The sequence below is a fragment of the Mugil cephalus genome, chromosome 18 (assembly GCF_022458985.1).
Source record: "Mugil cephalus isolate CIBA_MC_2020 chromosome 18, CIBA_Mcephalus_1.1, whole genome shotgun sequence".
Classification (NCBI taxonomy): Eukaryota; Metazoa; Chordata; class Actinopteri; order Mugiliformes; family Mugilidae; genus Mugil; species Mugil cephalus.
In genome coordinates, this window is record NC_061787.1 from 6,195,006 (window position 1) to 6,222,444 (window position 27,439).

The 27,439-nt window shown below is 42.4% G+C and overlaps 3 protein-coding genes across 5 annotated transcripts; 1 reads left to right on the forward strand and 2 right to left on the reverse strand.

Moving 5' to 3' along the window:
* Positions 1-255: 255 nt before the first annotated feature.
* mybl1 (v-myb avian myeloblastosis viral oncogene homolog-like 1) lies at positions 256-13,944 on the forward strand. Of its 3 annotated transcripts, none has more exons than XM_047612118.1 (16): positions 256-690; positions 3,323-3,422; positions 3,545-3,616; positions 3,790-3,882; positions 6,065-6,285; positions 6,372-6,564; positions 6,652-6,726; positions 7,036-7,146; positions 8,774-9,013; positions 9,100-9,492; positions 9,589-9,722; positions 9,804-9,918; positions 9,997-10,113; positions 10,221-10,325; positions 10,515-10,709; positions 11,457-13,944. In XM_047612118.1, the coding sequence occupies exons 1-16, from the start codon at positions 668-670 to the stop codon at positions 11,580-11,582; spliced, it is 2,313 nt and encodes a 770-aa protein (XP_047468074.1). In that variant the 5' UTR covers positions 256-667; the 3' UTR covers positions 11,583-13,944. The 3 variants fall into 3 exon arrangements, with proteins under 3 accessions (XP_047468074.1, XP_047468075.1, XP_047468076.1); XM_047612119.1 differs by having other exon boundaries at positions 9,118-9,492; XM_047612120.1 differs by lacking the exon at positions 7,036-7,146.
* A 2,446-nt stretch (positions 13,945-16,390) lies between these two features.
* LOC124995743 (SH3 domain-containing protein 21-like) lies at positions 16,391-20,751 on the reverse strand. The gene is made up of 5 exons (XM_047568389.1): positions 20,497-20,751; positions 20,209-20,240; positions 19,614-19,781; positions 17,612-17,694; positions 16,391-17,125 (listed from the first exon to the last, which is right to left on the reverse strand). Exons 1-5 carry the CDS (start codon positions 20,561-20,563, stop codon positions 16,867-16,869), a joined length of 609 nt encoding a protein of 202 aa, XP_047424345.1. The 5' UTR covers positions 20,564-20,751; the 3' UTR covers positions 16,391-16,866.
* A 2,697-nt stretch (positions 20,752-23,448) lies between these two features.
* rrs1 (ribosome biogenesis regulator 1 homolog) lies at positions 23,449-24,728 on the reverse strand. The gene has a single exon (XM_047568736.1). The coding sequence runs from the start codon at positions 24,697-24,699 to the stop codon at positions 23,641-23,643; it is 1,059 nt and encodes a 352-aa protein (XP_047424692.1). The 5' UTR covers positions 24,700-24,728; the 3' UTR covers positions 23,449-23,640.
* Between the last annotated feature and the right edge of the window lie 2,711 nt (positions 24,729-27,439).

Below are 27,439 nucleotides of genomic sequence, written 5' to 3' on the forward strand. Positions count from 1 at the left end.
ATGTAGTCCGATGGTAAATTGAAGATATGTGAAACACACTATGTGGTTAGAAACTCCCCGAAACCCCCTAAAAGGCCCCCCGAAAGTCCCCGCACCCCACTTTGAGCCACCATCACCCTAATGAAAAGACCCATTCTGCAGCAAAAGGTGACAGCACAGTAGTCTCACCTAAGCCCCGCCTCCTTTGAGCGCTAAACCAATGAAAACAAACCACCGGGAGTTCCTCCTCATTTTTTATCCAATCACGTTCGAGCTTCGACTCCCGTTTCTCCCTCCCTCCTAGCAACGCTCCCGACCAATCAGGAGCGAGGCCGCCCGCGCAGAGGGCCGGGCGCTAGAATCGGCGGGATGGACAAAAATCACCAAACTAAAAACACACAAGTGCAGAGGAGAGGAGGAGAACTATGAAAGAAACAGGCTCCAGCTTAATATCCGCGTTTTGAGCCGCGTATCCGAGCAGCGACCCCCTTTTCTTTTGGAGACATGTTACCGGCCGCGAACATGTCTTTTAGTAGTGTTGTGAGTTAGCCGGCTAAGCTGCAAATGAAACCTGCAATTCCTGCAGCCCGCAAACTTCTATGGATACACTTCTGTTCATGCGGGGTTTTAGAGAGCTGCTAAACACGGGGTTCGTCTTTGAGAAGCTTCAATCTTCACACCGACTGTCATGGACAACGTGAAATCGCGCAGGTGGGTGCCAGCATGAATAATAATAATAATAATAATGATGATGATTCCCATAATAATAAAGTGCTGTGTCACTACCCGCTAGCCATCTGCTTGACTTAATTATCCATGCGTCTATGCAAATAAAGCGAAAACAACCCGGATCAATGTCCTGCTATTACAGTGTGGGCGTCCACGTCATCCTTTTTTATTTTTTATTTTTTTATGTAACATGCATTGCACCTGCACAGTTAAATTGTAACGCGATCTTTTATGTGATATGAATGTCAGTAAAGTTGTGTAATAAGTAATGGTTGACCCACTCCAGCAGCAGCAGCAACCTGAATATGAGTATATTATTTAGTTTAAACCTGGTACACACAAAACTTTTTATTTATTTATTTTAACAAAATGAGTTGCAATACTGCTGGAAACTTGCATTATGTCATAATATCTTATAGTGCAATGGAGGCCAGCCAGCCATTGTCTACTTGCAGTTACGCAACAAGAGCATTAATTAAAAAGTGACAAGCTGACAAATGAAATGCACATCACATAACATGAAGATGTGTGGTGTCATTCTGCATTATATTACATTAATTGTGCATGTAGTCTAGTCAAGCCTGTCTTTCTGGCCAAGTGGGAAGACAATCTTTTGAGGGGGGAAAAGTACCTAAAGTCCCCATAGCCACTTCTTTGTGGTTCAAAAAGTACCCTAGAAGTCAAACAAACAGATCAAGGCAGGCGGAGCACTGGAATTACGCAACAGCTATGTTTACCTTAGCAACTTTTGCATTCAAATCTGTGACTAATGATGAATGGACCTGCATAATCCTGATTTTATTAATTCACCCAGAAAAAGTGCCAACATTTTTTTTTTTTTTTGGTTTCCTGGAACATACAGTGCTTTTCATTATTTTCTGATGCTTTATAGCCAAAACAAAGTATTGGTTGAACAACCATACAGTCTGTTTTTGTTTCTGCTTTATTAAGGCTTGGGATTATATATCTAGCCCCCCGAAATACTACCATGCTTTTTGTTTATAATATATTATCTCATCCCAAATGAGATAATGTCCACCATATATGGTGGGTGGGTTTTTATGTTTTCTCCTTAGGACAACTCCTGTACCTGCAATATCCTATTAACTGCATATTCCTAATGCAGTTTTTATTTGTAGTATTGCTTAAGTTAATAAATAAGCAAATAAGATGAGAAGTTATATAAAAACGCCTCTTTTTTTTCTCTTTTTTGTTTGAACAACTGGACCGTTAGTTCTTTGCCATTGCCCTGACCACACCCCAGCACACCTCCTCCTACACCTCATCGTCACACACACACACTCATACACCTCTGGAAGTGAAAGAGCCTGTTGATGAGGGATCGCCCCTTTCCTCCAGTCCAGTCCAGTTCACCTTACGCCCCTCCTTCCTGTTTAGCCATAGGTCCGGGACACGCTTCTCTTTGCTCCAGCGAAGGAGTCAGGCCACGCCAAAATTCAAATGCCGTAATTCGGGGCGTCCGCGCTCAAGTGTCCACATTTTGATGCACCAACCGTAGGAAAGCACTAGTTTTCCTGCATGTGTGTGAGTTTACAGGTCTGCAGTGTAGGAGCAGATCTTGGCAACTTACTTTCGCCACCAGTTATTAGTGTTGCCACGAAGACGGTGTTACAGTATTTCCCAGGAAGCAGGTTTTCTGGAACACGGTACAGTGGTACCTGCCAAGTTTTTATGTCATCAGGATTTACTGCATATTTTGCATCTGTCTCTCATTTTACCCTCGAAAAATACCAGTGACTATAATATACTTTATTCACTACATCATTTATATTGTCTTGATAATGTATTTAGAGTCAATGCCAATGCTGGGTTATATTTTTCGGTTCTGACTTCAGTCGGCGAGCAGCAATTAGGTTGTTGTTTTGAGGTTTTACCGTTATATCGAAAGAATGGTGGCCAACTTCAACCAGCTGATTTACTTGATGTTTACTCACAGTTTACCCCTATCAATGCATCCGATGCAATGGCTAGCAGCTGTGATTACACTGCTTTGAGTTGAGGTTAACCTCTTGAGACCCTGCGTCCTCATATGGGGACGTTAAGTTTTAGGTTTGTGGCAGATTATTCTGCTTCATTTACACTTTTATGACTAGTTGGTGTAAAAAAACACTATAGCGTTCATTTCAGCGGGTTCGTTCTGCAGCCGATCACATAACAAAAGGGTTAAAAACAGTTGAAAGTAGTTTTCTAGTTTAACATGACGTGCAAATCAATAGTAACAAGCTTTAAGTTCACTAATTAGCTAGTACTCAATAGAAGACATTGCTATTCTGCTTCTGTACAGCAATGTTAAGACACGAAAATGAACAGTTTCATATTTTGTTACATAATGGTGACTTTATCATAATACTGAGTACAATAATCCCTGTGTCCACACATGAGGACATAATTTTTTCGGACGATACTTAGTTTTTATACTTCTTAGGTCCAACTAATTCATACCAAACAAAAAGCTCAGGTCTCTGAAAGTTAAATTATTTGCATAACTACTACAAAAATGAGTATTGGGGGATTTCCTTTTCAAGACTACTACTAAGCTTACACTGAGTGACCTCATAAAATCTTCCCGCTGTTTGTTCTGTTCATTTTTTAGCAATGATGAGGATGAAGAGCTGCTCTCCACAGATCCGGAAAGTAAAGAGAAGAGCAAAGACAAAAAGACACTATGCAAAGTAAAGTGGTCACGAGATGAGGTGAGTTTGTCCGAGAAGTGCGTTTGGTCTGGACTGAGACTTTTACCTGCATGTTTTATCCTCTTGCAAACAGAAACACACTCTTATAATCTTTCTTTTCTCATCTTTTCCAACCCTTAAAGGATGAAAAACTGAAAAAGCTTGTTGATCAGCATGGAACCGAGTCCTGGAAATTAATAGCCAACGTTTTCCCAGTAAGTACATAGATACACATTATCTGCCTTGTCTCATTAGTTTAAGTCGTCGACCATGCAACAGTTATATTTTTTTCTGACCCGTACGTCAGCCACGAGCGCAGGTTTATTTACAGCTGTCAGGAGTAGGTGTAACTGTGAGGTGTTGCACTTTGTGCGTGTCTCTATCACAGGGGAGGACAGATGGTCAGTGTCAGCACCGCTGGCAGAAGGTGCTCAACCCAGAACTTGTGAAAGGACCCTGGACAAAAGAGGAGGATCAAAAGGTAAGAGGAGCTGGGAGGTTTCTGCTCAGGACATAAAGAAGGAGGTAAATGATAGGGGAGGGCAGAGGGAAGCAGGGAGTAATATGTTAAGTTTCCATTACAACTAGAAATGTGCAAAACCTAAATATCGCAATAGAAAACTGGTAATGGAAACACCTACATTTCGAAAATCCTAGCTGAAACTTTTTTTACGCTCTCATGAGGTGATTTCATCAGATGTATCGATATATATATAAAAGTTTATCGCAAAAGTGCAATGGAAACACTTTTTTTTCTCGTATTTCCCCGTCACCAGAGACAAGAGTTACAGCTCATTTGCAAAACACCTTTCAATGGATATACGCACTTTGAAAATTTCAGAAATGTGACTTTTATTTTGCAAAAAACTGTAATGGAAGCCCAGCTATAAATAGATAGATGGGTTTCCTGTGGGAAATTTCAGTGTCCGGTAGCTTAATCGCATAGAAACAGGAGGAATAACAGCAAAACAGGGTAATAAAATAAAATAAAACTGAATACAGAGTGTTAAGTATGTATAAAATATTAAATGACATGTAAAATATACAAAAGATCACAATACAAAAACACAATGTGCAATGTGTGTTTACCACCAGACTAACAGGGTTGTGCACATGCGCCGACTTAGTTCCCGCCAAGAAGTTTTCTTTCTGTAAAGTGAGTGCTTCACTGCTCCAGTCCTCATAAAACACACACTTTCCAAGTCAGCACCCTGCCCTTTTTTGTACCGAGCGGAGTATTACATCTTCCACGGTTCTTAGATGAGCAACGCATTCCTTAAATGGATCACTATTGTTCAAGAATGTCGAGAATGATGTCTCCTTCCTACAGGATTCTGGCATCAAAAACAGAAACGGAGCTATCAGTAATCGCTTGACCTGCCAACAATGACATCATGACATTTTTTAGCCTTGACAGAAAAAGACAAACAAGCTCTGCTGCTGCCACAGTGGGACGCTTTCTAAACACTGCTTATTATAAGTGTGAAAGTCTTTTACACAAGCTTGTAGTTTGAACAAAGCCAGGGCCTTCCTGCATCCATTTATAAAATAAAACAAACAATATTATGACTTCAAAATAAAAGCTTCTTACTGAATACCACGCAATGTGATGGCTTGTTTAGATTATTGACCTAGTACACAAGTATGGCGCCAAGCGTTGCTCAGTGACCGCTAATATTATGAAAACAAACTTTTTAGAACCCCCCTTCTCTCTCAAAAATAAAACAACATATTTGCTAAAAAGCTTTTTACGGAGTACCACCCAATGTGATGGTTTGTTTAGGTTTTTAACCAAGTACACAAGTATGGCCCCAAGTGTTACTCAGTTTCCACTAATATTATGACTTCAATATAAAAGCTTCTTAAGGAATACCACCCAATGTGATGGTTTGTTTAGGTTTTTGACCTAGTATACAGTATTGCGACTTCAAAATAAAAGCTTCTTAAGGAATACCACCCAATGTGATGGCTTGTTTAGGTTATCGACCTAGTACACGAGTATGGCCCCATGCGTTGGTCAGTGATCATTAAGTACCTCCATTTATAAAAGAAAACAAACCATATTACAACTTCAAAATAAAAGCTACCACCCTAAGTGATGGTTTGTTTAGGTTTTTAACCAAGTACGCAAGCATGGCCCCAAGCGTTACTTAGTTACCACTAATATTATGACGTCAAAATAAAAGCTTCTTAAGAAATTCCACCCAATGTGATGGCTTGTTTAGATTATTGACCTAGTACACAATATCATAACTTCCAAATAAAAGCTTCTTACTGAATACCACCCAATGTGATGGCTTGTTTAGATTATTGACCTAGTACACAATATTGCAACATCAAAATAAAAGCTTCTTACGGAATACCACCCAATGTGATGGCTTGTTTAGATTATTGACCTAGTACACAATATTGCAACATCAAAATAAAAGCTTCTTACTGAATATCACCCAATGTGATGGCTTGTTTAGATTATTGACCTAGTACACAATATTGCAACATCAAAATAAAAGCTTCTTACTGAATATCACCCAATGTGATGGCTTGTTCAGATTATTGACCTAGTACACAAGTATGGCCCCAATCGTTGCTCAGTGATCGCTAATATTATGACTTCAAAATAAAAGCTTTAAACTAAATACCACCTAATGTGATGGCTTGTTTAGGTTATTGACCTGGTGCACAAGTATGGCCCCAAGCGTTGGTCTGTGATCGCTAAGCACCTCCAGGGACGGATCGGAAAGCAGTGCCGTGAACGGTGGCACAACCACCTCAACCCAGAGGTGAAGAAGTCGTCATGGACTCAGGAAGAGGATCGGATCATCTACGAGGCTCACAAACGACTTGGCAACCGCTGGGCAGAGATCTCCAAGCTCCTTCCTGGACGGTAACGGCGACAGCGTCATCACGTGTTGCATCATTCTGCGTCCGGTTGTAGTGATGAAAGTCAATATCAACCTTCTTCCCCAATAGGACGGACAACTCCATCAAGAACCACTGGAATTCCACCATGAGGAGGAAGGTGGAGCACGAAGGGTACCTGCAAGATGGCGGCAAGACTTTCTCTTCCTCTACTAGTGTGAAGAGACGCCACAACAGACCATGTCCTCCAGCAGAGCCCCAGGACTGCGACCACAGTCCTTTGCCTATGACAGGACCCAACCAGGTCCATCATCACCTCACGCCGCAAAGCATTTTTAATGTCTTTTAATTTGAGCCTATTACTTAAGTTGTGTGTTTATGTTTGTTGTAGATGTGTGGCTATCCATTCGATCCCCACAGTGGACATATGATGGACAGTCTTCCAGAAAATCCAGCCTTCATATCAGTGAGTCTTTGGTTATGTAATTGCATATGTGCATGCTAGTTGGAAAGTCTTTTCACATTCCTTATTTTCTGGTCTTTCTTTTTGTTGTTACACTTGTGATTGCTAACACCGGACCTCAAATCGAGTACTTGAATGTCCTGTAATTTTCTCCTAACATTCAATATCTTACGTGTAAATTTGTTATGTTTGTGTGTCTCTTCTTCCTGGTTTTCCTCCTAACTCTTTCCTTCCCTCTTTTTCTTTTTCTTTCTTTCTTTTTTTTTTTTTTTGTTTTACCGCCCTCTCCTCCCTCACGTTTGTTTATTCCAGCCATCCTGCCTGGATGACCCCGACAGAGAGCAAAGAATTAAGGAGCTTGAGCTGCTGCTTATGTCAGCAGAGAGCGAAGTCCAACGTCAAGTGCAGTGCAGAGGTTCATGTGTAAGAACACACTCCGAAATGTGTGTTAGCCAGCGTAGCCTGCGTGTGTTTGTAGCGTACAGACACTGCAAAAAGGACAATGCTCATCTAAGGTCGAAGCCTTGAAATCAAACCAAAGTCAAATAAATAATACGGACTCTAAAAATAATTTAATAATAAAATAAATTCCATCTGTTTGGTGGAGTTTTTCTTGGACTGGATGGACTTTTTGCAGTGTGTGTATCCATGGAAACGAGAGTGATGCACATGTATGAGCGCCTGTAGCCTGATTGTTGTAGTGTTGCTATAGTAACTACTTTCCCCCGCATCTCGCTACTGACTCAGATTGGCCTGGAGCTGTGCTTAGTAGTCGCCCCCCCACCCTCCCCCTCCTCCCCACTTCCTCTCCCCCCTCCCCCTCCTCATTATAACAGTTTCAGACCTGAACACGCTCCTCCATCCCCTCTAGTCCTCACCCCACCACCACCACCTCCACCAAACCCACACTCGGCAAGCAGTTTGGTTTTTTCACCAAGCGCTCTGTCTTTCCTTTTCCTGTTCTGTCTCCAGTTACATGGTTTTCACACTTCATTCATTCACCACACCCCATCACAGCCACTGGTTTGCTCATCGAGCTGGTGTTTTTGTAGAACCACCAGTGTTTTCCACTCTTTGACATAGTCACAGATGATTTTGAGACTGGTGCCAAATACATTTATCATAATTACACCATAGTCCGTGTATGTTTACGGTCATTGGATTTTAATTAGGATATGAAAAAAAAAAAGATCTCATTTTACAGTTCAGAAATTAAAATGGAAATTCAAGGCATTTTGTCTTCTTCAAGGTTGAGAAGGGATAAACAAAACATTATAGACTGGTGAATTTTCATTTTCTTCTTGTAAAAATAAAAATGAAATCATTAGTAGGCGGAAACATTTCATATTTTGCAACCGGAAGTTGTCGCTTTCAAAGTAAGAGCACGTATGAGGACGGTACTGTGTTTATGGCAAGAGCACACAAGTATATGACTTCTCTGTAATTTCCCTAGCTAGCCCAGGCTAAAATGTCTTTGGAGCCTTACTCTGATGTCATTATTGAAATTGAAATTGAAAATTGCAAAACGAGGCTTGTCATCTGCAGAAATCCCTGCACGCATATCAGAGTAATGTTAGCTAGTAGCTAACTACTTCCTGATTATATGTGGTTATTTACATTTTTTACCTGAAATATGTGGCTTAGCTCATGTCTTCTTCACTGAGACTCTTCTATTATTTTGAAAAACACAGAGCTGTCCTCATACAGTATGTGCTCTTACTTTGAAAACAACAACTTCCTGTCTCACAATATATTAAAAAAAAAAAAAAAAACATTTTTTTGTTTGTTGTTTGTGTTTGTTTTTAGAAACAGAAAATGAAAGTTTGATTTATCCATGCTCGACCCCGATAAAGAAAAATGCCTTAAATTTCAATTTTAATTTTTGAATTTTAAAATGAAAATCAAATAACCGCTCACTTTTTTTGTTTTATGTCCATTTCTGAATGGAAAAAATCCGATGACCAAAAACATACACGGACCTTACACCATCAAATGAGACTCGCGGTAGAGCCAATGACCTAACGCTAGCCACTTTCCACCCCCCTCTCAGAGTTTAGAGCAGTACTCCGCCTGGTCAGACGCTGTTTCCGATGACACATTAACCACGAGTAGCAGCAGCCTGGAGGAACAAGCGGAGCGAAGACCCTGGAGGGGCCCCGAGATCCCACAGGGACCTCCAGCGCAGCTTCCTGTTTCCCCCAGCAAGTTCCTGGCTGTAGAGGCCAGCACTGTGCTCTCCACCCTTCAGACCATACCGGAGTTTGCAGAGACCATGGAGCTCATTGATTCAGTGAGTAACACAAGGAGTAACAGGGACGCAATGCATGTCGGTACTCGTTGACCCGATGTCATGAATGTATTAAATATCTACTGTAGATGTGTTTGGCTCTGCAGGACCCCGTTTCATGGAGCGACGTGGCCAGTTTTGACATGTCAGAGACGGCGACGCCACCCAGGCACAACCAGGCCGGCTTCACCACTCTCCTGCAAGAAAGGACAGTTTATAACCCGGCGGACTACCAAGTCAGCACTCCCAGCGCCATCACAGGCCACGACAGGAACTGCGCTCCGTTCGGCGTGGGAGGTGTTACCGCCCTGACGCCAATCAGCTCATCCAAACCCTCCCAGGCGTCCACTGGGAAGAAGAGGAGAAGAGAAAGAGGTGAACCGTCTCCTCTGGGCGACAGAACGTGCTCCTCCTTCTTGGAGAATATCCCAAACTCTCCGAAGAAAACGCCCACGAAGTCGCTGCCATTCACCCCGTCGCGAGTAAATGAAACCTTTTTTTCTCTTCTTCAAACCGTAATCCTCACCTCTCATGTGTTGATGTGTCTAATACGCCGCCATGTCTGTCTGTGTCTGAAGTTCTGCAACATATCAGATCACCTGAATCTGGACAACCCGGCCCTGACGTCGACTCCCGTGTGTGGTCAAAGGTGTCTCCTGAACACTCCCCTCCATAAAGAAACCACACCTAAACACCAGAAAGAAAACGATGGGTAAATACAAGCAGCAAAACTCAAGTCAGAAATGCTATTGTTTGGCAAAATAACATTGTAATAATAGTATTTTTTTTGCAGTTCCAGGACCCCTAAATTCCGTAAAACCGTCATGATTCCAACCCCGAGGACCCCGACCCCCTTCAAAAACGCTTTGGCCGCCCAAGAGAAAATGCACGGGCCACTGAAGATGGAGGTAAATGGTCGACGCTTTGGAACTGATCACAACGGCTTCGCGTTCTCGTGGTTATTCTTGTCCGTTTGTGTTCCGCAGCCACAGCCTTTGGCTTATCTGGAGGAAGACATACGGGAAGTCCTGAAGCAGGAGACCGGGACGGACATCTTCAACAGAGCTGATATCCAGCCTGACTTCAGAGCATGGAAACACAATGTATGTAATGAATGGACGCGTTACATCACCCCCAACATATTTACCTCTGATAAAGGGAGATTTTGATCCAATATTTTAAACTGAGATTATTCCCCCTTTCGATTAAGATGGAAGGCCCGGCCAGAAAAGTGCGCAAGTCTCTTGTACTTGACCCTTGGGGCAAAGACAACCTCAACGTCCAACTCTTCCAAGAGCAGCTGAACGATGCACAAGTAAGTTTCTCTGAAAATACTTAATCACTCAGATCCTGTATCTAAATCTATAAACTCTACAAAGTGCAACATAAGTGAGCATTTGATGCTGGTTTCATGCTGGTTGACCGTGCATGCATATTTGTACCTATTGTAACAGTGTTGGATTTAATAATTGGTTTCACTTTTGTTTTTAATCTCCTGTTACAGTTGTCAGAAGAAAGTCTACTGACGAGCTCTTCCCTGGTCACCTTGATCCCTGAGCAAGAGGAGTGTAGCCGCTCTTCGACCTCCGGGAAAGAGGACTCCTCGTCAGGAGGCTCCATTCACCCTCATCGCTTTACTAGCCCCCAGGTGAAGAAGCCTCCTCCCTCCCACAAAGCTCCGAAACACACACCAGCACAGGTACGTTGCAACCAAACACTCGTTAGGTTGTTTTCTCTTGGCTTCCAGTAGGGCTGGACGGTAAACCGGTTCATACTGAATACCATTATGATATGAATTTTTAATATACCGGCGTATTTGATTGATTGATTTTAGCGCTTCTAAACAAACATGATGCAAAGATTAAATGTTTCCAACATCAGCAGCACAAGAAAGGACTTGTGCCCAAAAAAAAAAGGTACTGTGTTGGTTGTTTGTATTTTATTCCTGGGGACAGTCCCCATTTTTAATGACCTGTCCCGCCGGCAAAAGCTTCCCCCGAAAATGTCCCTAATTTTAGCTTTTTATGAATGAGAAAAAAAAATGTTGCGCGCAGACTACAGTTATTACGGTAGCTGGTCGCGCTGCTAATGACATCACAGACATACTAGTTTAAATATGGATAAATGTGTCAAAATATATGAAACTGGTTCTTTAATGTCCCTGGATTTCCACATTAGCAGTCAGCGCTAACATGGAGGCGTGCAAACCTGTTTTACTATTAGTGTGGGATTATTCTACAATATTTTCTCATCATGACATCATTTCTCACCCAGTAGAAAATGTTGTGAACACGTGATTATGCATGACAAAAAAATACCGCAATATACATTTTTGGTCATACCACCCAGCCTTAGCTTCCAGTTACCATTTATTAAATTATAAAAGAAAAAAGAAAACCTTTTTATCCAAGCAAGAGGAGGCTCCCACTGATCTCCTTCTCTGCAGGTGAGTGATTGGGAAGCAGTGGTTTATGGGAAGACAGAGGACCAGCTGATCATGACAGAACAGGCTCGTCAGTATCTGAATCCCTACCCGTCGTCCGGCTCTACCTCGAGGGCCCTCGTACTTTAAAGCCGCCCCCTCCCACCCCACCCTCACCCCTCCACTACGAATGCAGCAGCACTACTTCTGTCCGACAGCTGAATCCCGTAAGAGACAATCCAGTGAGGACAAACCGTTTTGTTTTTTTCTTTTCGAAGCAGAAATGCACTGCCAAGGACGTCCACGGCTGCTGGTGTTGTTGTCGACACATTTCTAGGAAGTAGTTTTAATGTTCAGAAGTGTTCTCTCTATTTGGCCAGCATTATTCTGAACCAGCATTTCAAAAACAAACATTTTTGTTTCTTTTTTTTTTTCCTGAATCAACCTGCACATACAGTAGGCTTTAGACATAGAGTGTGTATTCCTAGCAGTGGCTGCTTTCTTATATTGTTAATATATGACAAGAGAGACGTTTAATTATGGAACGCCACTTATTGTGCATCTCTTCCAGCTTGTTTGTCTAAACTGCCACACGTAAACCAAGTACATGCAGCATTTTTCTTATCTCTACAGACACACAAAGTACAGAAATAATAACTTTGAAATAAGCAGAAGTGTAGATTTTGTTTTTTTGTTTTGTTTTTTAACGGCAGAGTTACGTTGTTGCCTGTCCAAGGTGATGTGAAGTGATTAGAAGCTGTCAGTATTGCACTACTGAGTTGATTTTGCTGCTGAGAGAGGAGCAGTGTGTTTAAGGGCAAACTGGAGAGCACTTGTGATGGTATCTTATTTCTTTCTTCTTCTTCTTCTTCTTCTTTTTCTTTTGTCTTACATTTCCTTTCCAAGGGTTGAATGTATTTCATTGCAATGTGTTAGAACCTCAAAAATGGAAGGGTACCTTAATGTTTATTTCTGTTTGTTCTATTTATTACATGACAGCTCTAAAGCATAGATATTAATATAAATCGGACACCTGCAAGTTTTTTTTTTTTTTAAAGAAGTTTAAGTTTGCTGACAAAACAGCCTAAAAGCTCTGAAGCAGTTCTCAGCGTCGTCGCTTCGGTGAGACGTTTCATATCATTCGAAAACAAGCATTTGGTGGAGAAGGATTTTATCTTGTTTTATTTTTTTTTTTATTTTATTTTTTTTTGTATGATGTGAAGGCTGTAGGTTTTTATTTATTTAATGTCTACTAATTTATTTATTTCTAAAAAAAAAAAAGAGAAAACATTTAAGAGAAATTATTGAAGAATTTTATTGTCTTTTTTCTCTTTCAAAATCAGGATTGGGCAAATCTCCAAGTTAGATGAACATCCACTGCCACTAATTTTCATTTTATTTTCCAGACGAGGCAAGATCTAGCAGATAATCAATGTGTAGTTGTATGTGTGTGATCTTGTAACATAAACATAAAAAGTAGATAGTACTTTTTTTTTACCCCATTGACTCAAACGTTCGCTATTAGGTAGCGGGACTCCATCTCCGACCTCTAATCATAGACAAATTGCACTTTTTACTCATTTGAATTTAAATGTCTGTTCATTTTCATGATGTAGCTTCTTTATTTTTGTGTGTGTGTGTGTTAGCCGGATGTTTTCCATCTTTTTTTTTGTTGTTTTTTTTGACATTGAGTTCATGCTGCTTGATTTTAAAATGTTCTTTTCTCCTGTTTTCGGCTGCAGAAACGAAACGTGTACTTAGAATACACTACATGAAAGAAAAGAAAAAAAAGCACAGCTGACGTAGACTGTTTTTTATGACACAAATCTCATCCCTGCAGCAGCAGCAGCAGCTAGCGTCTCCTCATATCCTGCTGAAAAAACCCTCGAGCGAGACCCTCGTCTGCTCCTTATTTGACACGAGGCTTAAAATATCCTGTAAATACGTGTGCTTCCAAGTTTTAACAGCCTGATTCGTGGCACTTTTTATTTTTATTTTATAACACTCTATAATCCGGTAGCACTGCGGCTGTAAATGCTATCTGCGTTAGCGGATCCAGTGCTTGTCATAATCTGGATTATCCTGCATTAAGTGTTTCAGTGAGAAGGGAATCTTGTCAGGCGAATCAAGTGGAAAGATCAGGATATTTGAGCGCAGACTCAACATCCGCGCGAGTTCTGGTCTGTATATATTTGCGTCATACGTCTTGTCGGTTCGTTCATTCCTTTTGTGAAGATTTGTTAACTTGGCCATGCGACATCATAGGTTTTTGAGGGAGTTAAGTACATATGCAGGACGGTAGCGGCTCTCGTACGCCAGTTATGCACGTTAAGCAATACACAAAGATGCTGGACTTTGCTTTCATTTACAAGATGAATCACAGATGTTAACACTTCTTTTATGTAGCAGTTTCAGTTGAAGTCATAACCAAGGTACCATTAGAAATCCTGCCAACTGTCTTTGTAACCATGTACTTAATCTGGAAAAAAAATAAATAAATGCGTTCATTGCATGGCTGCTGTGGCGTCTTCCTTCCTAATGAAGATTTTTTTTTCTGACATGTTCACAGCAGGCGCAACAACACCCTGCCAAAAAAAAAAAAAAATCTTTAAACTCCTAACCCTCCACCCTTTGAGCCGCCTTCAGGTGGAGTTGACAGGTGAAGGGCCGATCGAGTGCTTTAAGCCAACCCCCCCCCCCCACCCCCCAAACACATACAGGCACGTCATGCTTGTATGTATATGCTGGGATGCTGTCAACTTGGCCTGGGGTCCAGGGACACGAGCCCCCTCCACCAGAACAAGAGGCCTCTCCACAGGGTCAGCTGTTGGCCTTAAAGGGGCCCACTCACCCATGACTTAATGCCCCCGGGCTCCTTTGTCCTCGGGGCTGTTGGTTTTTACGGCCGCATTCACTCGATTGCCCCCCGAATGGGACGGAGGCAAAAGGGACGTGACGAGTCGCCTTATGCTGCGGCGCGCGTGCATACGAACAATGCGCACACACGCAAACGCACAGGCGCCCGCCCGCCCGCCCGCATGCACGCACGCACGCACGCCGCGTCCACTTAATCAATCTGTCCCCGCTCCGCTCTCGCTCTTGTACAAGAGAGGCCTTTTGTTCTTGCGTGACCCTCGCTGCGAGTTGAAAGATGTCAGGAACCTTTTTGCCTCTTAATTGATTATTGGCAGCAGCCTCTTCTACCTCACGCTTCCTGGACGTATTTAGGAGAAGAACCTCACGTATTCTCATCTGATATTGTCGAATTAATTAATGAATTGTTTTGTAATCACCTGCTGTATTTTAGTTTACTATATGATCCTATGTAGATTCACCCCAATTTATCCTCCTGAGACCTGGCGTCCTCATACGGGGACATTAGGTTTCAGGTTTGTTGCAGCTTATTCTGCTTCATTTAGACCTGTTGTCCTCATAAGGGGACACTTTTGTCTGTCATGTTTATGCATATTAACTTGATATGACGTGCAAATTTAACAAATTCACAAGTCCTCGTTTGAGGACATTGGGATTTCGTCCTTTCCAATTCTGCTTTTGCGTTAAACGGTTTTATATTTTGGTACATTTTACACATTTGGGGACTTTAAATTGTAATATACCGTGAAATATCCACCTAATTTTTTCACTTCCAGTTCAAAGATGATGCTTATTTTTTTCCTACTTCTTAGGTAAACCCAAAAATACCTAAAGATCTTAATCTTACAGATGCTTGGGTTTCAGGGAGTCACCTCCTCTTAGATGAGGTAAGGTATGTGTGTGTCCATCTCCGTGCATCTACCTTGCACTGAAGACATGAAGCAGAGCCTGCAGGCGTCCCCTCCCCTTCCATCTTCCTCCAAAAAGCACACGCACCCATAACCAAGCGCACAAACTCTCTCGCATACACACACACACACACACACACACTGTTTGCTTTTGTGTATGCTAGACAGCAGATGGCAGCCCATTATAGGGCTGACAGAGCAGTCATCTGGCAGGCACCCTGTTACCCCTCCTCCGCCCCCCCCCCTCAGAAGACACCCAACACAACACAGCAGGGATAGGACGCTTTTAGGCGGGAGAGTCCACAGCCCCCGAGAGGGAGCGCGTGGTGTTAAAATTGGACCCCGGCCTTTTCCGCCCCTATATAGGTCAGTGTTTCCACTGTTGTGTGTCAGCGCCATGTGAGGTAAGTCAGACTCACGTTTGCACTGGAGACCTGCCAGGTTCTGCGGCACGACATCCACAGACGATGACGCAGTTTTAATTTGAATTGTTCCCGCACGGCCGGCACGTGGGCTTTTTTCGATGCTCGACACGTGAAGAAGGGCTTCACGTCGGTGACATTTCTCCTAGATGTGCTCAAATATTCTCCCTGTGAATCAGAGTTAGAGGAGCTGTCTCCCTTTGTAGCATTTACACCCATCCCCGTGCAAGGCATGCCTCCCAAACACTGGCCCCAGAGTGACTGCCTCCCACAGCCTTTATTACAAAGGATTATACAACAGTGAATATCAAACGACGGGAGGAGGAGGAGGGATGAATTTCCCTGCTGAGGTCAAGGCCAAGGTTAGGATTAGGTTTTTCTGTTTCTCTCCACTGGAAGAAGGAGGTAATCTACAGCCCACCCTTTAGAGATCCACCAGGGACACGCTGGGAGGTACCACGGTAAGAAGAGGGGGCTAACATGCGACTTCTGAGAGCTGCTTTTGTGTTGCCGGGGCAACTGGCACAATCCCCGGTCCTTTGGCGAGGCTTTCGGCAGGCCTCAATCGCACTTCCTTTTCGCTTGAGAGAGTTTTTTTTTGCTTTTTGCTTTTTTTTTTTTTCCTCCAGCACGGTTAAATAGGAGGGAGGCCCAATGTGTCCAAAAAGGAAAATGAGCAGGAGCTTAAGTATTGACTAATATGCTGAGGCATGTTTCCACTGGAATAAAAAAAAAGAAGAAGAAGTTAGCCGGGAAGTGTTTTCTGGTTTTATCATCATTGCTGCAATTATAACTTGCAGCCGTATATATATATTTATATACATACATACCAACACAAGCAAATGAAGTTAAGACATTAGAACAGACATAACATCTATGAACATTATAGAAAAGAAAAGCAACATTTGCTCGCATGAAGTTAAGTGCTACACGTGTGATTGTGGTTGCAGCGATTACATATTTTCCAAAGCACGGGTCTAAATTTTACATTTTTGGAGCTTTGCATGCTGGAAAAATGGTGTATTGCGCTCGAGTCGACGCCCCCGTCATGAGTGATGTCACAGCATTTCCTTGTCCGTCGGCTATAATGAGCAAAACGCCCGGTGGGGACGTCGCTAATCGGGTGGCGCTTACATTCAGCATCTAACCTCCTCTTTGCTTCTAGAGATGTAGCTAAGTCACGAATATCTGACATGACACATGATGGACATTCACAAGCTCCTCTGCTCCTTAGTCGCCCTCGAAGGCACCGTTAGTGGCTCCCCGGCATTCACTCTTTTTCCGGCACTTGGACAAGATCCTGTGGAGCAGGTTCGGAGATCTCTGGGTCTGGGTCTGGGTCTGGGTCTGGGAGGCCACAGGCTGAGGCTGAGGGATCTGGGGCCTCCGCACCAGGAAGGGGCCCTCTCGCTCACTCTGGCCTCCATCCAGTCCTCCACCGCCTGCTCCTCCCCTGCTCCCCCTCCTGAGCTCCTGCAGAATGTGTCCACTGGGGGACAAAGAGGAAATAACAAACACAAAGGACCTGTTTATTCCTCATGACCCAAATTCCGCCGCTAGTAGACAAGACGGGCTCAGGGCTGGACGGTGTGGAGGGTTTTTGTGTGTGTGTGAGAGAGACAGAGAGAGAGCAAAGTTTAATTTTGAGGCTGTGAAATTAAAATAATACTCTTTCCTACTCTTTAGCCCTAATGAGATGCAGCGAGAAGGGGCTGACTGGCCCCGTGTACATGCATGTGTGTGTGTGTGTGTGTGTTTAGGGGGCCTGGTAATCAGTGTGCTTTGTCAACTAATGAGGGACGAGAGGGGGCCACCTGTTCAGGGGCGCTGGGCGGAGAGAGGGGTGGGATGGGATTTGGAGATGGGGGATGTGGGGAACATCTGCCGGATGCTGGGTGTGCGCGCGTGTGTGTTGGATGCATATTGAGGAGGCACAATTGCTGATATGGTTGTTGTTTGTTGTGTTTACATTTACTTTACATATCTGATGCGTTCGTTGTCTCCGGCTGAGGTCCTGAGAGATAAACCCCGTCGCAGGCTCTTCATGGGCAGATTAGCCTGAGAGAGGAGACAGTGTGTGTAAGTTAAAAAAATAAATAAATCAGATTTCTATTTGTTAGTACCGTTACCATCATAAATAACAGTAGTCAGTTCCTTATTTAATGGATTTATTTAATTAATTTGCAATTTATTTTTTTATTTCCCTCCCCACTTGTGAGATAAATAAATGATAATCTTACCTTTTTTTTATTTCTTCATACATTAAGAGAAATTAAATTAAATACATTATAACTGCACTAATCATAAATATACATATAAGCCAATGTTTGCATTAAAACAACTGTTTTTTCATATTTTCAGAGAATTAAAGAGCTTTTCTTTAAAGAAATACTCCACCTGTTTAACACTGTACTATTATAATGTCCTACAAACTAAGGCAGCTGGATCTGTATGACTTTTCTTGACTCGTCTAAGTGGCTGATAAAACGTTTAGTTTTCGTTAAACGGCCTCTAAGCTACTTGCACCATTTCAGGCGATTAATCTGTTCTAAATGTGGGGAACAATAATAATAATAAAAAAATAAAAAATAGAAAAGCCTTAACCCTTATAACGTGATAGAAAGATGCCCACTTCTTAATTCAGCCCAAAATTATCAAAAAAATAAAACAATGTTTATCATCCAGGTTTGTTTTTCACTTTATATCTAACTGCATTAATTTCCATGTGCACTGTTTTAAATGTTATTTTTTGGCCCAATAGACATTTTATCTTTGAATACACTGCCAATTTTCATCTAAAGAAAAAAAAAAGACCATTTTCTACGATCCAACTGTCAATATTCTTGGCAGGTTAATATTTGACCCATAACACCATGGATGTCACTTTCATTTTTAGAGAATTTACTAAAATGGTGAAAAATTCTTTTGTTAAAGTAGCTGTTCTTGAGGTCATCATGAAGCCTTGTCCTCATACAAACAAGAAGGAAAATGTACTTTTTACACATTTTAACTTGGGTCAAATTTGACCCTAACAGGACACAATTGTTAAGGTTAATCTGTTAATTTAAGGTTAACTTCCTCCAGATGGGGGTGAGTGTTTGGCTGATAGCAGACGATAGTTATATAGATGTTCCTGATAGATTAAAAAATAAATAAGCCACTTCATGACTGGTAATCTTCACAGGCCTTTATAACTTCAGTGTATGTACACACAAAGCAGGGGGACGTGCATGATTCAAATCAAAGCAAAAGAGTCAGAGTTATTTTTGATTCAGTCTTCAGGATGTAAACTCAGTTGCCAGTTTATCCTAAATCTTAGCTTCACAAAGGTTGTGTTTATTTAAAATTACTGAGAGAGCTGTTGATTCACATGTTTTCACATTAGAGGCTGTTGTTTGTATGATCTACTATTGATTTTTATCGTTTTTACTGTTTTAACAACCCCATTTTAGTCCGTGGTCTCGGCTAAATCACAGAAACATTGTGCACTACTGTACCTAATGAACTGTCTTGGTCAGTTTTCTCTTAGTAAACTCTCTCTGCCTCATAAATGCACATTTCCTCTGAGTGACTGTGTAATGGAAATGTTCTGACTCAAACAAAGATAGCCCTAATTACACCACTATGATATAATCTGAGGTTTTTCATTTATTTAATTTTTCAATCTGCCACCATGGCCATGAAAAACACAGTAACTCTTATTATCTCCCTCCAAACTAAACCGAACTCCAGGCGTAAAACACGAAGGAAGGGGGGTTTTCTATAAATATTCTTGACTAAATATGTAACAATAAAGAAATAATTATGAGGGGGGGAAATGCTCCAACACAGACATATCTCTGTTTAATCGCGGGAGGAATGTGTTTATGTGGGAGGAACAGAACAGTAACTATAATCTGCCCCCTTCGCGCTGCAGCGGTGAAAGCGCGGTCCGGTCCTGCTTAATCACTGAGCGCATTCAGTTCAGCCAAACCAACCTGGCCCAGCTCCATCACACACGAGGCGGGGAAATAGCCCTGCTGCCCGTCCTGCAGCCGCCCAAACCACCTCTCCTCCTCATGCTTGGACAGCACCAGGATGACGTCGCCCGGACGCAGCTCCAGCTCGTCGGGCCAGTGGGGTCTGTATTTGTGCACCACCACCATCTAATGGACAAGACGGAGAGCTGCAGTCATGTTTAAAACTGTGCATTTCATGACAGAAGATGCACGTTTCAGTTCAGATTAGGTGCTTTCTGCATTATTGTCGTCTATAAATAGTCGGTGTAAAATCCTTTAAGTATTTTCTGCAGCCTGCAGGTGAATGGAGAGGATTATGTGTCAGAGGTTACGTGTCTGGGCAGTGGAACCTTAAATCTGTGTTCTTTACCTGTCTAAATGTGGTGCGTGTTTGTCTGAGGCATTAGATTAATTAATCCCACATTAATTAATTAATTGACTTTATGTAACATCAATGTCACATCTGAGGTCATGTGTAAGACTTACATAAAAAATAAATAAATCTATGTTTCTTTGTGTGAAACTAAGCAAACAATTTAAACATGCGTAGATGTTTAAATTGAGGAGAACTCGCCTTTTCTGCTTCTGCTCGGTATCGATACCTCCCTGTTGAGAGTAGAAATGAATCAGCAAAAAAAAAAAAAAAAAAGGTTAACATCTGTCATAGCTGCACATATGCACATATTTAGACAAACTGATAAATACATATTTCTGCAGCTTCAAGAGGAATCAAGAAAACAAAGGACGTTGGCTCCATCATTTCATCGTCATCACCACCATCATCATTATCATCATCTGGCTAAACACGCTAAATAAAGTCACGCTGCACGCCTCGCTCCACTGCAGATGTGGTTCCACTCACCTTGCGGAGCGAGGACGGTGGTGAAGACTTCAAAGTGCTCGCTGCTGTGCATGTAGATACGCTGCATCTTGGGAGACCTGAGCGCACTGAGCGCTCTCTCTCTGCGCTCTCACCCCTTAAAATAAATGCAGCTGACTAATCCTCTGCAGAACCCGCTGGAAGCTGGACGCGAGCAGCGACGCGTCCCTCAACCGGCTGAGACAAACAAGTGCAGCACAGGTCCGGGAAGGACGAGATGCGCTCGCTTGCCACTTTATTAGGCACACCTGTTCATTTGCTCGTTAGCACATATAGCTTATTGATGTACCCATCTTCTGACGGCTACTTCCAGCAGGATAATGCACCATGTCACAAAGCTCATATCATCTTAACATGACAATGAGGTCACTGTACTCCAATGGCCTCCACAGTCACCAGATCTCACTCCAATGTTTCACCTTTGGGATGTGGTGGAATGGAAGATTTGCATCATAGATGTGCAGCCGACAAATCTGCACCAACTATTTGATGCTTTCATGTCAATATGGACCAAAATCTCTAAGGAATGTTTCCAACACCTTGTTGAAAGTATGACACCAAGAATTAAGACAGTTCTGAAGGCAAGGTGTACCTAATAAAGTGGCCTGTGAGTGTATATTCTTACATCATGGCAGAAAGCATGTGCAAATGTTTATATCTCAGAGATCATGCTTGACCACCTCATCCTCATGCCAGCGTCTATTGTTCTTCGGCCATCTGGTCACATGTGTGTTGAAGTTTAGAGCCCACCCACCCCACCCAACCCTGCTCATCCTGAATTCATAATTCATAATTCCACCTCATCAAGAGTGCTTGATTGATTTGGAGTCATCGACTGTGCCCCACTTTCCAGCGGCCTGGGTGAGCAGGGATAAAAGATGAATGGGCCCGGGACGGGGTCGGCGGACTGCTCAACAGATGGTGATTGAAACAACCCCACCACACCCCACCCCTCCCGACTCCTGCTCCGGTGCGACGGAGCTTGGCTGTGAGCTTGTGTCAGCGATTAAAAAGCATCCATCAATAACATGAGGGATCACTCAGCCGGACAATCGCATCGGAGCAGTGGGAGCCGCCTGCAAACCACTATGAGAAATTACTCATCATACAAAGCAGTCACACGCGCAGAATGACTTTATTTATCACGGCGTAGCTGCGTGGGAAATATGTGCATTAAACTGATTAAAAATGAATCACGGCGGTGAAGACAGAGGAAGGTGTCTGTGCGCCGTGTGAAGATGAAGCACCTGTAAATGGGAGTAAATAAGACAATTAATTAGCCTCATTACGCGTGGCCTCAGTGGACCTGTTAAACAGCTGATTGGACTGATTCCTCTCTGGCTCGGAGGCGCCTCGCTTTCAAAAACACACTGACAATGGAAATGCATCCTGCAGAGGAGAAAGCACCACCGGTTAACCCACAATGAGCTAACGAATCCATTCAAAGACCGTCCATGGGTTCATTTACCTGCACATTCTGGCTTCGGATCAATCTGTAACACTTGTCCTCGCTCCTAATTCAGTGCGATGCCTCCAGTCTAGACGCCAAGGCCAGAGGCTTTACATAAGCACAAAACACTGATGAGCTGCTTGGGAGAACGATCTGACTTCTAGGAAGAAGAAAATGCGCGAACACCTAGTTCAGGCATTTATCTGTTGAGACAATCGAGAGCGGTTATGAGAAAGTATGCATCCGCCTCCATAGCTCCATTAAGAGAACATTTAATCTGATGCAGACGCGCTCGCGCCGGCGAGCAGCTTCATTACAGAGGACTGATCTCAATCAAACAGCGGCATAAAATAAAGAATCATGAGTCTTCACTGTCATGTCATGCAAAATTTTTATGTTCTCATAGTGACAGCAAAGACTCTTGATTCTAAATGAACTATCTGAGATTCTGGTAGAGCATCTGCATCACATGTACACTGAAGTATATATCTCTGAATACACACACATACAAATCACTAACTATATATTTACATTTTTCAGGTACCGGGTCAGCTAAAACTAGGCTATGACGCCTTCTAATATAAAAAAAAAAATGACTCATCAGAGGATGGACATGGGCCTTCAGAGGGTGTCATGTGGTCTGGTCTGGGCAGGTGCTACATGTCTAAGTAACATCCACATGAATGAGTGCCAGGTGCAAGTGTTTCCCAGCAGAACATTAAATTGTCTCAGTCAGTGGTCATAATGTTGTGGCTGATCTGTGTACTTACACATATTTGCACTTTGAGACAACTGTCACGTGGTTAAACGCAGTGAAGATACACAATTTTCTGACCATAATAATAAACATGATGCACGACTTTATTAGATGCTTTTGTTTAGCACTGTATAGATTTAAAATGAATTATTAGGTGAAGATCATGAACTAAATCCCAGCAGGTTTTAAATATGAAGCAGTTAAAAGTTAACTGTTGATTCCTTGGATTTTAAATATAGAAAAATTATGTTAAACATGCGAGTGCATCTAAATCACAGGTGTTAAACATGCAGCCAAAAGCAGCCCTAATCTGCCCTGCAACATGAACTTGCAAAGTGACAAAATTACATAGAAGACATTTTTTTTTCAATGAAAATAACTTCTACCTCTAATCTTAGTCAATAGAAGTGGAGAGAACACAACACTGAGACCCAAAGTACCTAAACTGCACCTATTTTTCTTATGAAATATCTTCTTCTGTTGAAAAAGATAGTTTATCAAATATAAACATTCTCCCAATTTGCATGTTCTTCTTTGCACTAAAACAAACAGAAAAAACCTGTAGTTGTTATTACTTACAGGTTATTGTTCTGTTTATCTCACTGGTCCAAGTAAAATTAGTCGAGAAAAATACTTGAAATGCACTAAACTAAAATTGGCAAAACATTTTAGATTAATTTTCCATCTCCCCATTTCGTTAAAGAGACACGAATGAAAAAAAGAACAATCAAGTTCAATAATAAAGTGTATTTGTAAAGCATTTTACAAGAATATTACACATTTTAAGGATTTTAACGAATCTCCGCCGACGCTGGAAGTGAAAACTCTCACATCAGTTTATATGCACCATGAACGTCCAGTCCATCTGACACCAAGGCGCACACACACATATGCAGCAGGACGACAAACATCAGAGTCCTCAGTGCTTCCCGGGTTTTCCTCTCCTCTTCCCTCCTCCTCCTCCTCCTCCAGCTTTTCCGAATTTCCCTCCTTTACCTTTGCCACCCTTGCCACCCTTGCCCTTGCCCGGCATGCTGCCTTTACGTCCTCTCTTCCCCGCTCCCTTCTTGTATTTGGCCGCAGCCTCCTCTCTGTCCTCCTCCCTCATCTGCTTATTCACAGCCATGGTGACGTCCAGCTTGGGCTTCTTGCTGCCCATGGTCTTCAGGAGCTCCAGCTGCTTCTGCCTCTCGTTGGAAAAGTCTCCGATGAGGGGGTCGAACTTCCTCTTCTTGCCTTTGTTCTTGGGGGCCTTCTCTTTGGGGAGGCTGTCCTGGAACCTCCCCAGGGAGGCCGTGGAGGTCTTGGCCACGCTCACGGCTCTGGACAGCTCATCTTGGTTCTGCTGGGTTTTGGGGGTCAGACCCATACCTGGGATTTTCACTTTCTGCGCCCTGGCGATGTTCTTCAGCCGGTTGAACTCGTTCTTGGCCACCCTCTCCTTCTTGGCTTTGACGCGTTTGGAGAACTGGTCCTCATTCGGGTCTGCGGTCTCCGGCACCTCGATCAGCCACTCTTTGGTGTTATCGTTGGCCCTCTTGTAGCCCCAGCGCCTCCTCCACTCCTTCGCCGTCTCGTCCCAAACCAGATTGGTCTTCTTCTTCTTCTGTATGCCCTTCAGTTTGGCGAACTGCTCCCACTTTGTCGGAGGTCTGGGCTTCGGAGGCGGCTTCTCTCTGGGCAGCGGCGTCTTTGGGTCGGGCAGTTTTGCCACTATCACCTCCTCGACCCTCTCCGTGGGTTGTTTCCATATCTCGTTAACGAGAAGCTGCGTGTTGTCACGCGCTAACGACCGTAGGAAGTCCTCTTTCTTCTTCTGCCTGAAGTCCCGGGACTCGATGCGGTTTTTGTCACAAGCCAGCAGGTTACCGATATCAAAGTCCAGGTCCAGCTCCTTCAGGACGGAGATGCTTTTCAGCTTTTCCTCCTCTTCTTGCCGGGCTTGAGCTAACAGCTCCTCCACACTGCACGCAGCCATGTTGCTAAATGCTTAAAGTTCCCCACGTGTGTGAAGCAGGAAAAAATACAAGAAACTACTTCCGGGTTACAGTTTCCGAGCGGAAGTTCCACTTGTCGCCGCAAGGGGGCGACATTGGTCCATTTATTCTTTACACAACATCAGCCATTAAAACACTAGATAGATTAGATTCAACTTTATTCATTGCACATGTACAGATACAGAGCAAAGCAGTTAAATGCAATTATAAATAGTATAATATATGTTTTATTAGCAATGGATAATATTTACAGATGAAAACCTATATGCAGGTGAGACTACATGTACAGACAAGTGAGCAAAATATACACAATGACTGATTGAGGTACTATAAATACATTATTCAGATGGATTTGTGTGTTAAATGTAAGTAGACCATAAACAGGAATACTTTACAATAGAGGAAATGGCAGCTGATAAATTAGGCGATACAGAATACAGATGAAGTGAGCATTAAATAAATAATAAGCACCAGCTTCCTAATGTTACTAAACGAATGCAAAATTTGGGGAAATAGCACTGTGAAAATGGATTGTTTAAAATGTGTGCGTGTGCAGAACAGTTCAGTAGTGCAGTGGTGATGGCGTAACAGTTTTAACACTCACGGGAAACGTAATCAAGCTGCAGAAACATCCAAACTCAATATAAGGCTAACACTGAATTGTGTAATATTAACATATATATCCACACAGAATACAAATTGTGTTTGAAGCAGACACAATATAATATTTTTAATTCTGAATCCCACACGGTTGTGTGCATTGCATGCTGGATCAGTAATAGACTTCCAGTTCAGTTGTGTTTGCACAAAATCACGTCCGCAAGAGTAGAAGAGTGTAAAAGTGAGCTTTTTTAGAGGGGAAGCAGCCTCCCAGCCACAGATTTTGCTTCGTGTTGCACAGCAGTGTTCAAACAGCTTATTTAACCTCCAGAGACCTGAGCTTTTGTTTGGTATGCATTTTTAATTTCTCCAAAGTATTTGGGATTATTAGGACGTAAGAAGTATAAAAACTAAGCACCATTTTTGAACAGGAAGTAGTTTTTGGTTATGTAACAAATTATAAAACTGAACATGGCTGGCAAAGACAGAACTGCAAATAACGAGTATTTGTAGTACGTTATAGCTTATAGTTATAGCTAGTATCAAATAGTATTGGTAGAATTTTGGTACATTTGCGTGTTAAACTAGAACAAGTTAAACGTAAATGAATAATTGTCAACTGAATAATTTGATGAGGTTTGCACGTTTTTACACTTTTTGTCACGTGATCGGCCGTAGAATGAATTTGCTAAAACATCCGCTAACATGGTTTTACCCCGACTTATATCTTGTTATGCAGCCGGTTTCTATGAAGAAAGTTAGTTCTTTGTATAAAACCGCCTCATGTATAGAGCCTCCTCATTCCCAGTGTGCACAGTAGGGCTGGGTGGTGCACCAGTCCATGCCAAATACCGGTATTTGTTTTTATTATGATGTGAATTTTTAATATACCGCCATACCGGTGTATTTGATTACACAGCGTTCAGAACGCTGCACCATGAGACACAGTTTCAGACCAGACCATTATCAATGTGTGCGACTGTGTTACTACGAGACTTGGTGAAGATGGAAAGGTCCGAAAAATGAAGCGACAGAACGAGAAGCCAAAAAATGTCGGTTATTTGGGTCTTTTTTTATTTTTTTTTAAAGGTGACCAGACGTCCCCAATTTCTTGGGGACAGTGCCCACTCTGTCCCCCGACTTAAGCTGTCCCTGAAAATGTCCCCGATTTTAGCCTTTTATGAATAAATAAAAATGCGCACACACTACATATATTACGGTAGCCGGTCACCTTACAGATATAGCAGTTTAAACATGTTTAAATATGTTGAAATGAATGAAACCACAATTATCCCTGTTTCTTCATTTCATCTTTAGAACATTAACATTTAATTTAATGTCCCCAGATTTCCACATCAGTAGTCAGTGCTAACACGGGGCCACGCAAGCCTGTTTTACTACTAGTGTGGGATTATTCTACAATATTTACTCATCATCGCAGTAAAATAGTCCATCCTTAGTGAACTACTGTATTAATTCCTCTCTCAACCAGTAGAAAATGTTGCCAAATGAATTTTCCCGCACTGTTTAAACATATTTTTGTGAGGAAGTTAAAAAGTTGTGGGATTTAAGAGACTCCTTTATGAAACATCTGTGTATATAGGATTTACCTGATGGTGCAGCATTGTGTAAAAGCAGTTTTGCATTAAAAACGAACGTGTCTTGAGAAAACCTCCTTATATAAAATACCTCCTGACGGCAACAGATCCCAAAACTCCTGATGTTCACCTCTTGCAAAAGTTTGAAGTAAAGGCAATTTAAACTCATTCGACATGTGCTCATACACATTTACTGTATTTATACATGAATAACTGCCCCTCATACACGTCTCTTTAAAGCTTGAACCTCTTTAAGGACTCTTCGCCTTGTGTTTGGCTCAGAATAAGAGGTTGACAGTTCATTCTTGACCTCGCAAACAGCAGCCCACCACAACGGGCCGACAGTAATGTGATTCCTTTGAAAGCTCCAGGTGGACCGCGCAGTCAGATTGATTCTGTCGTCGGCCGGTTTGAATGTCGAGAGTTACCTGTGAGTCTCCGTGTCATCACTCACGGATTGATTTCCCGTCCACACCTTTGAATAAATGTGAAGTTTTGTGTTCTTTTTTATTAGCTGTCGGTC

What these genes read in the sequence shown, in the direction of transcription:
- mybl1 (XM_047612118.1), top strand. Translation starts at nt 668, where the DNA reads ATGGACAACGTGAAATCGCGCAG. An exon ending in AAAATCCAGCCTTCATATCA is followed by an intron (nt 6,727 to 7,035) that starts GTGAGTCTTTGG and finishes TGTTTATTCCAG; the next exon opens with CCATCCTGCCTGGATGACCC. An exon ending in ACGGGCCACTGAAGATGGAG is followed by an intron (nt 9,919 to 9,996) that starts GTAAATGGTCGA and finishes TGTGTTCCGCAG; the next exon opens with CCACAGCCTTTGGCTTATCT.
- LOC124995743 (XM_047568389.1), bottom strand. Translation starts at nt 20,563, where the DNA reads ATGCAGCGTATCTACATGCACAGCAGCGAGCACTTTGAAGTCTTCACC. An exon ending in CACCGTCCTCGCTCCGCAAG is followed by an intron (nt 20,241 to 20,496) that starts GTGAGTGGAACC and finishes TACTCTCAACAG; the next exon opens with GGAGGTATCGATACCGAGCA. An exon ending in GAACGCATCAGATATGTAAA is followed by an intron (nt 17,126 to 17,611) that starts GTAAATGTAAAC and finishes TTTGTCCCCCAG; the next exon opens with TGGACACATTCTGCAGGAGC.
- rrs1 (XM_047568736.1), bottom strand. Translation starts at nt 24,699, where the DNA reads ATGGCTGCGTGCAGTGTGGAGGAGCTGTTAGCTCAAGCCCGGCAAGAA.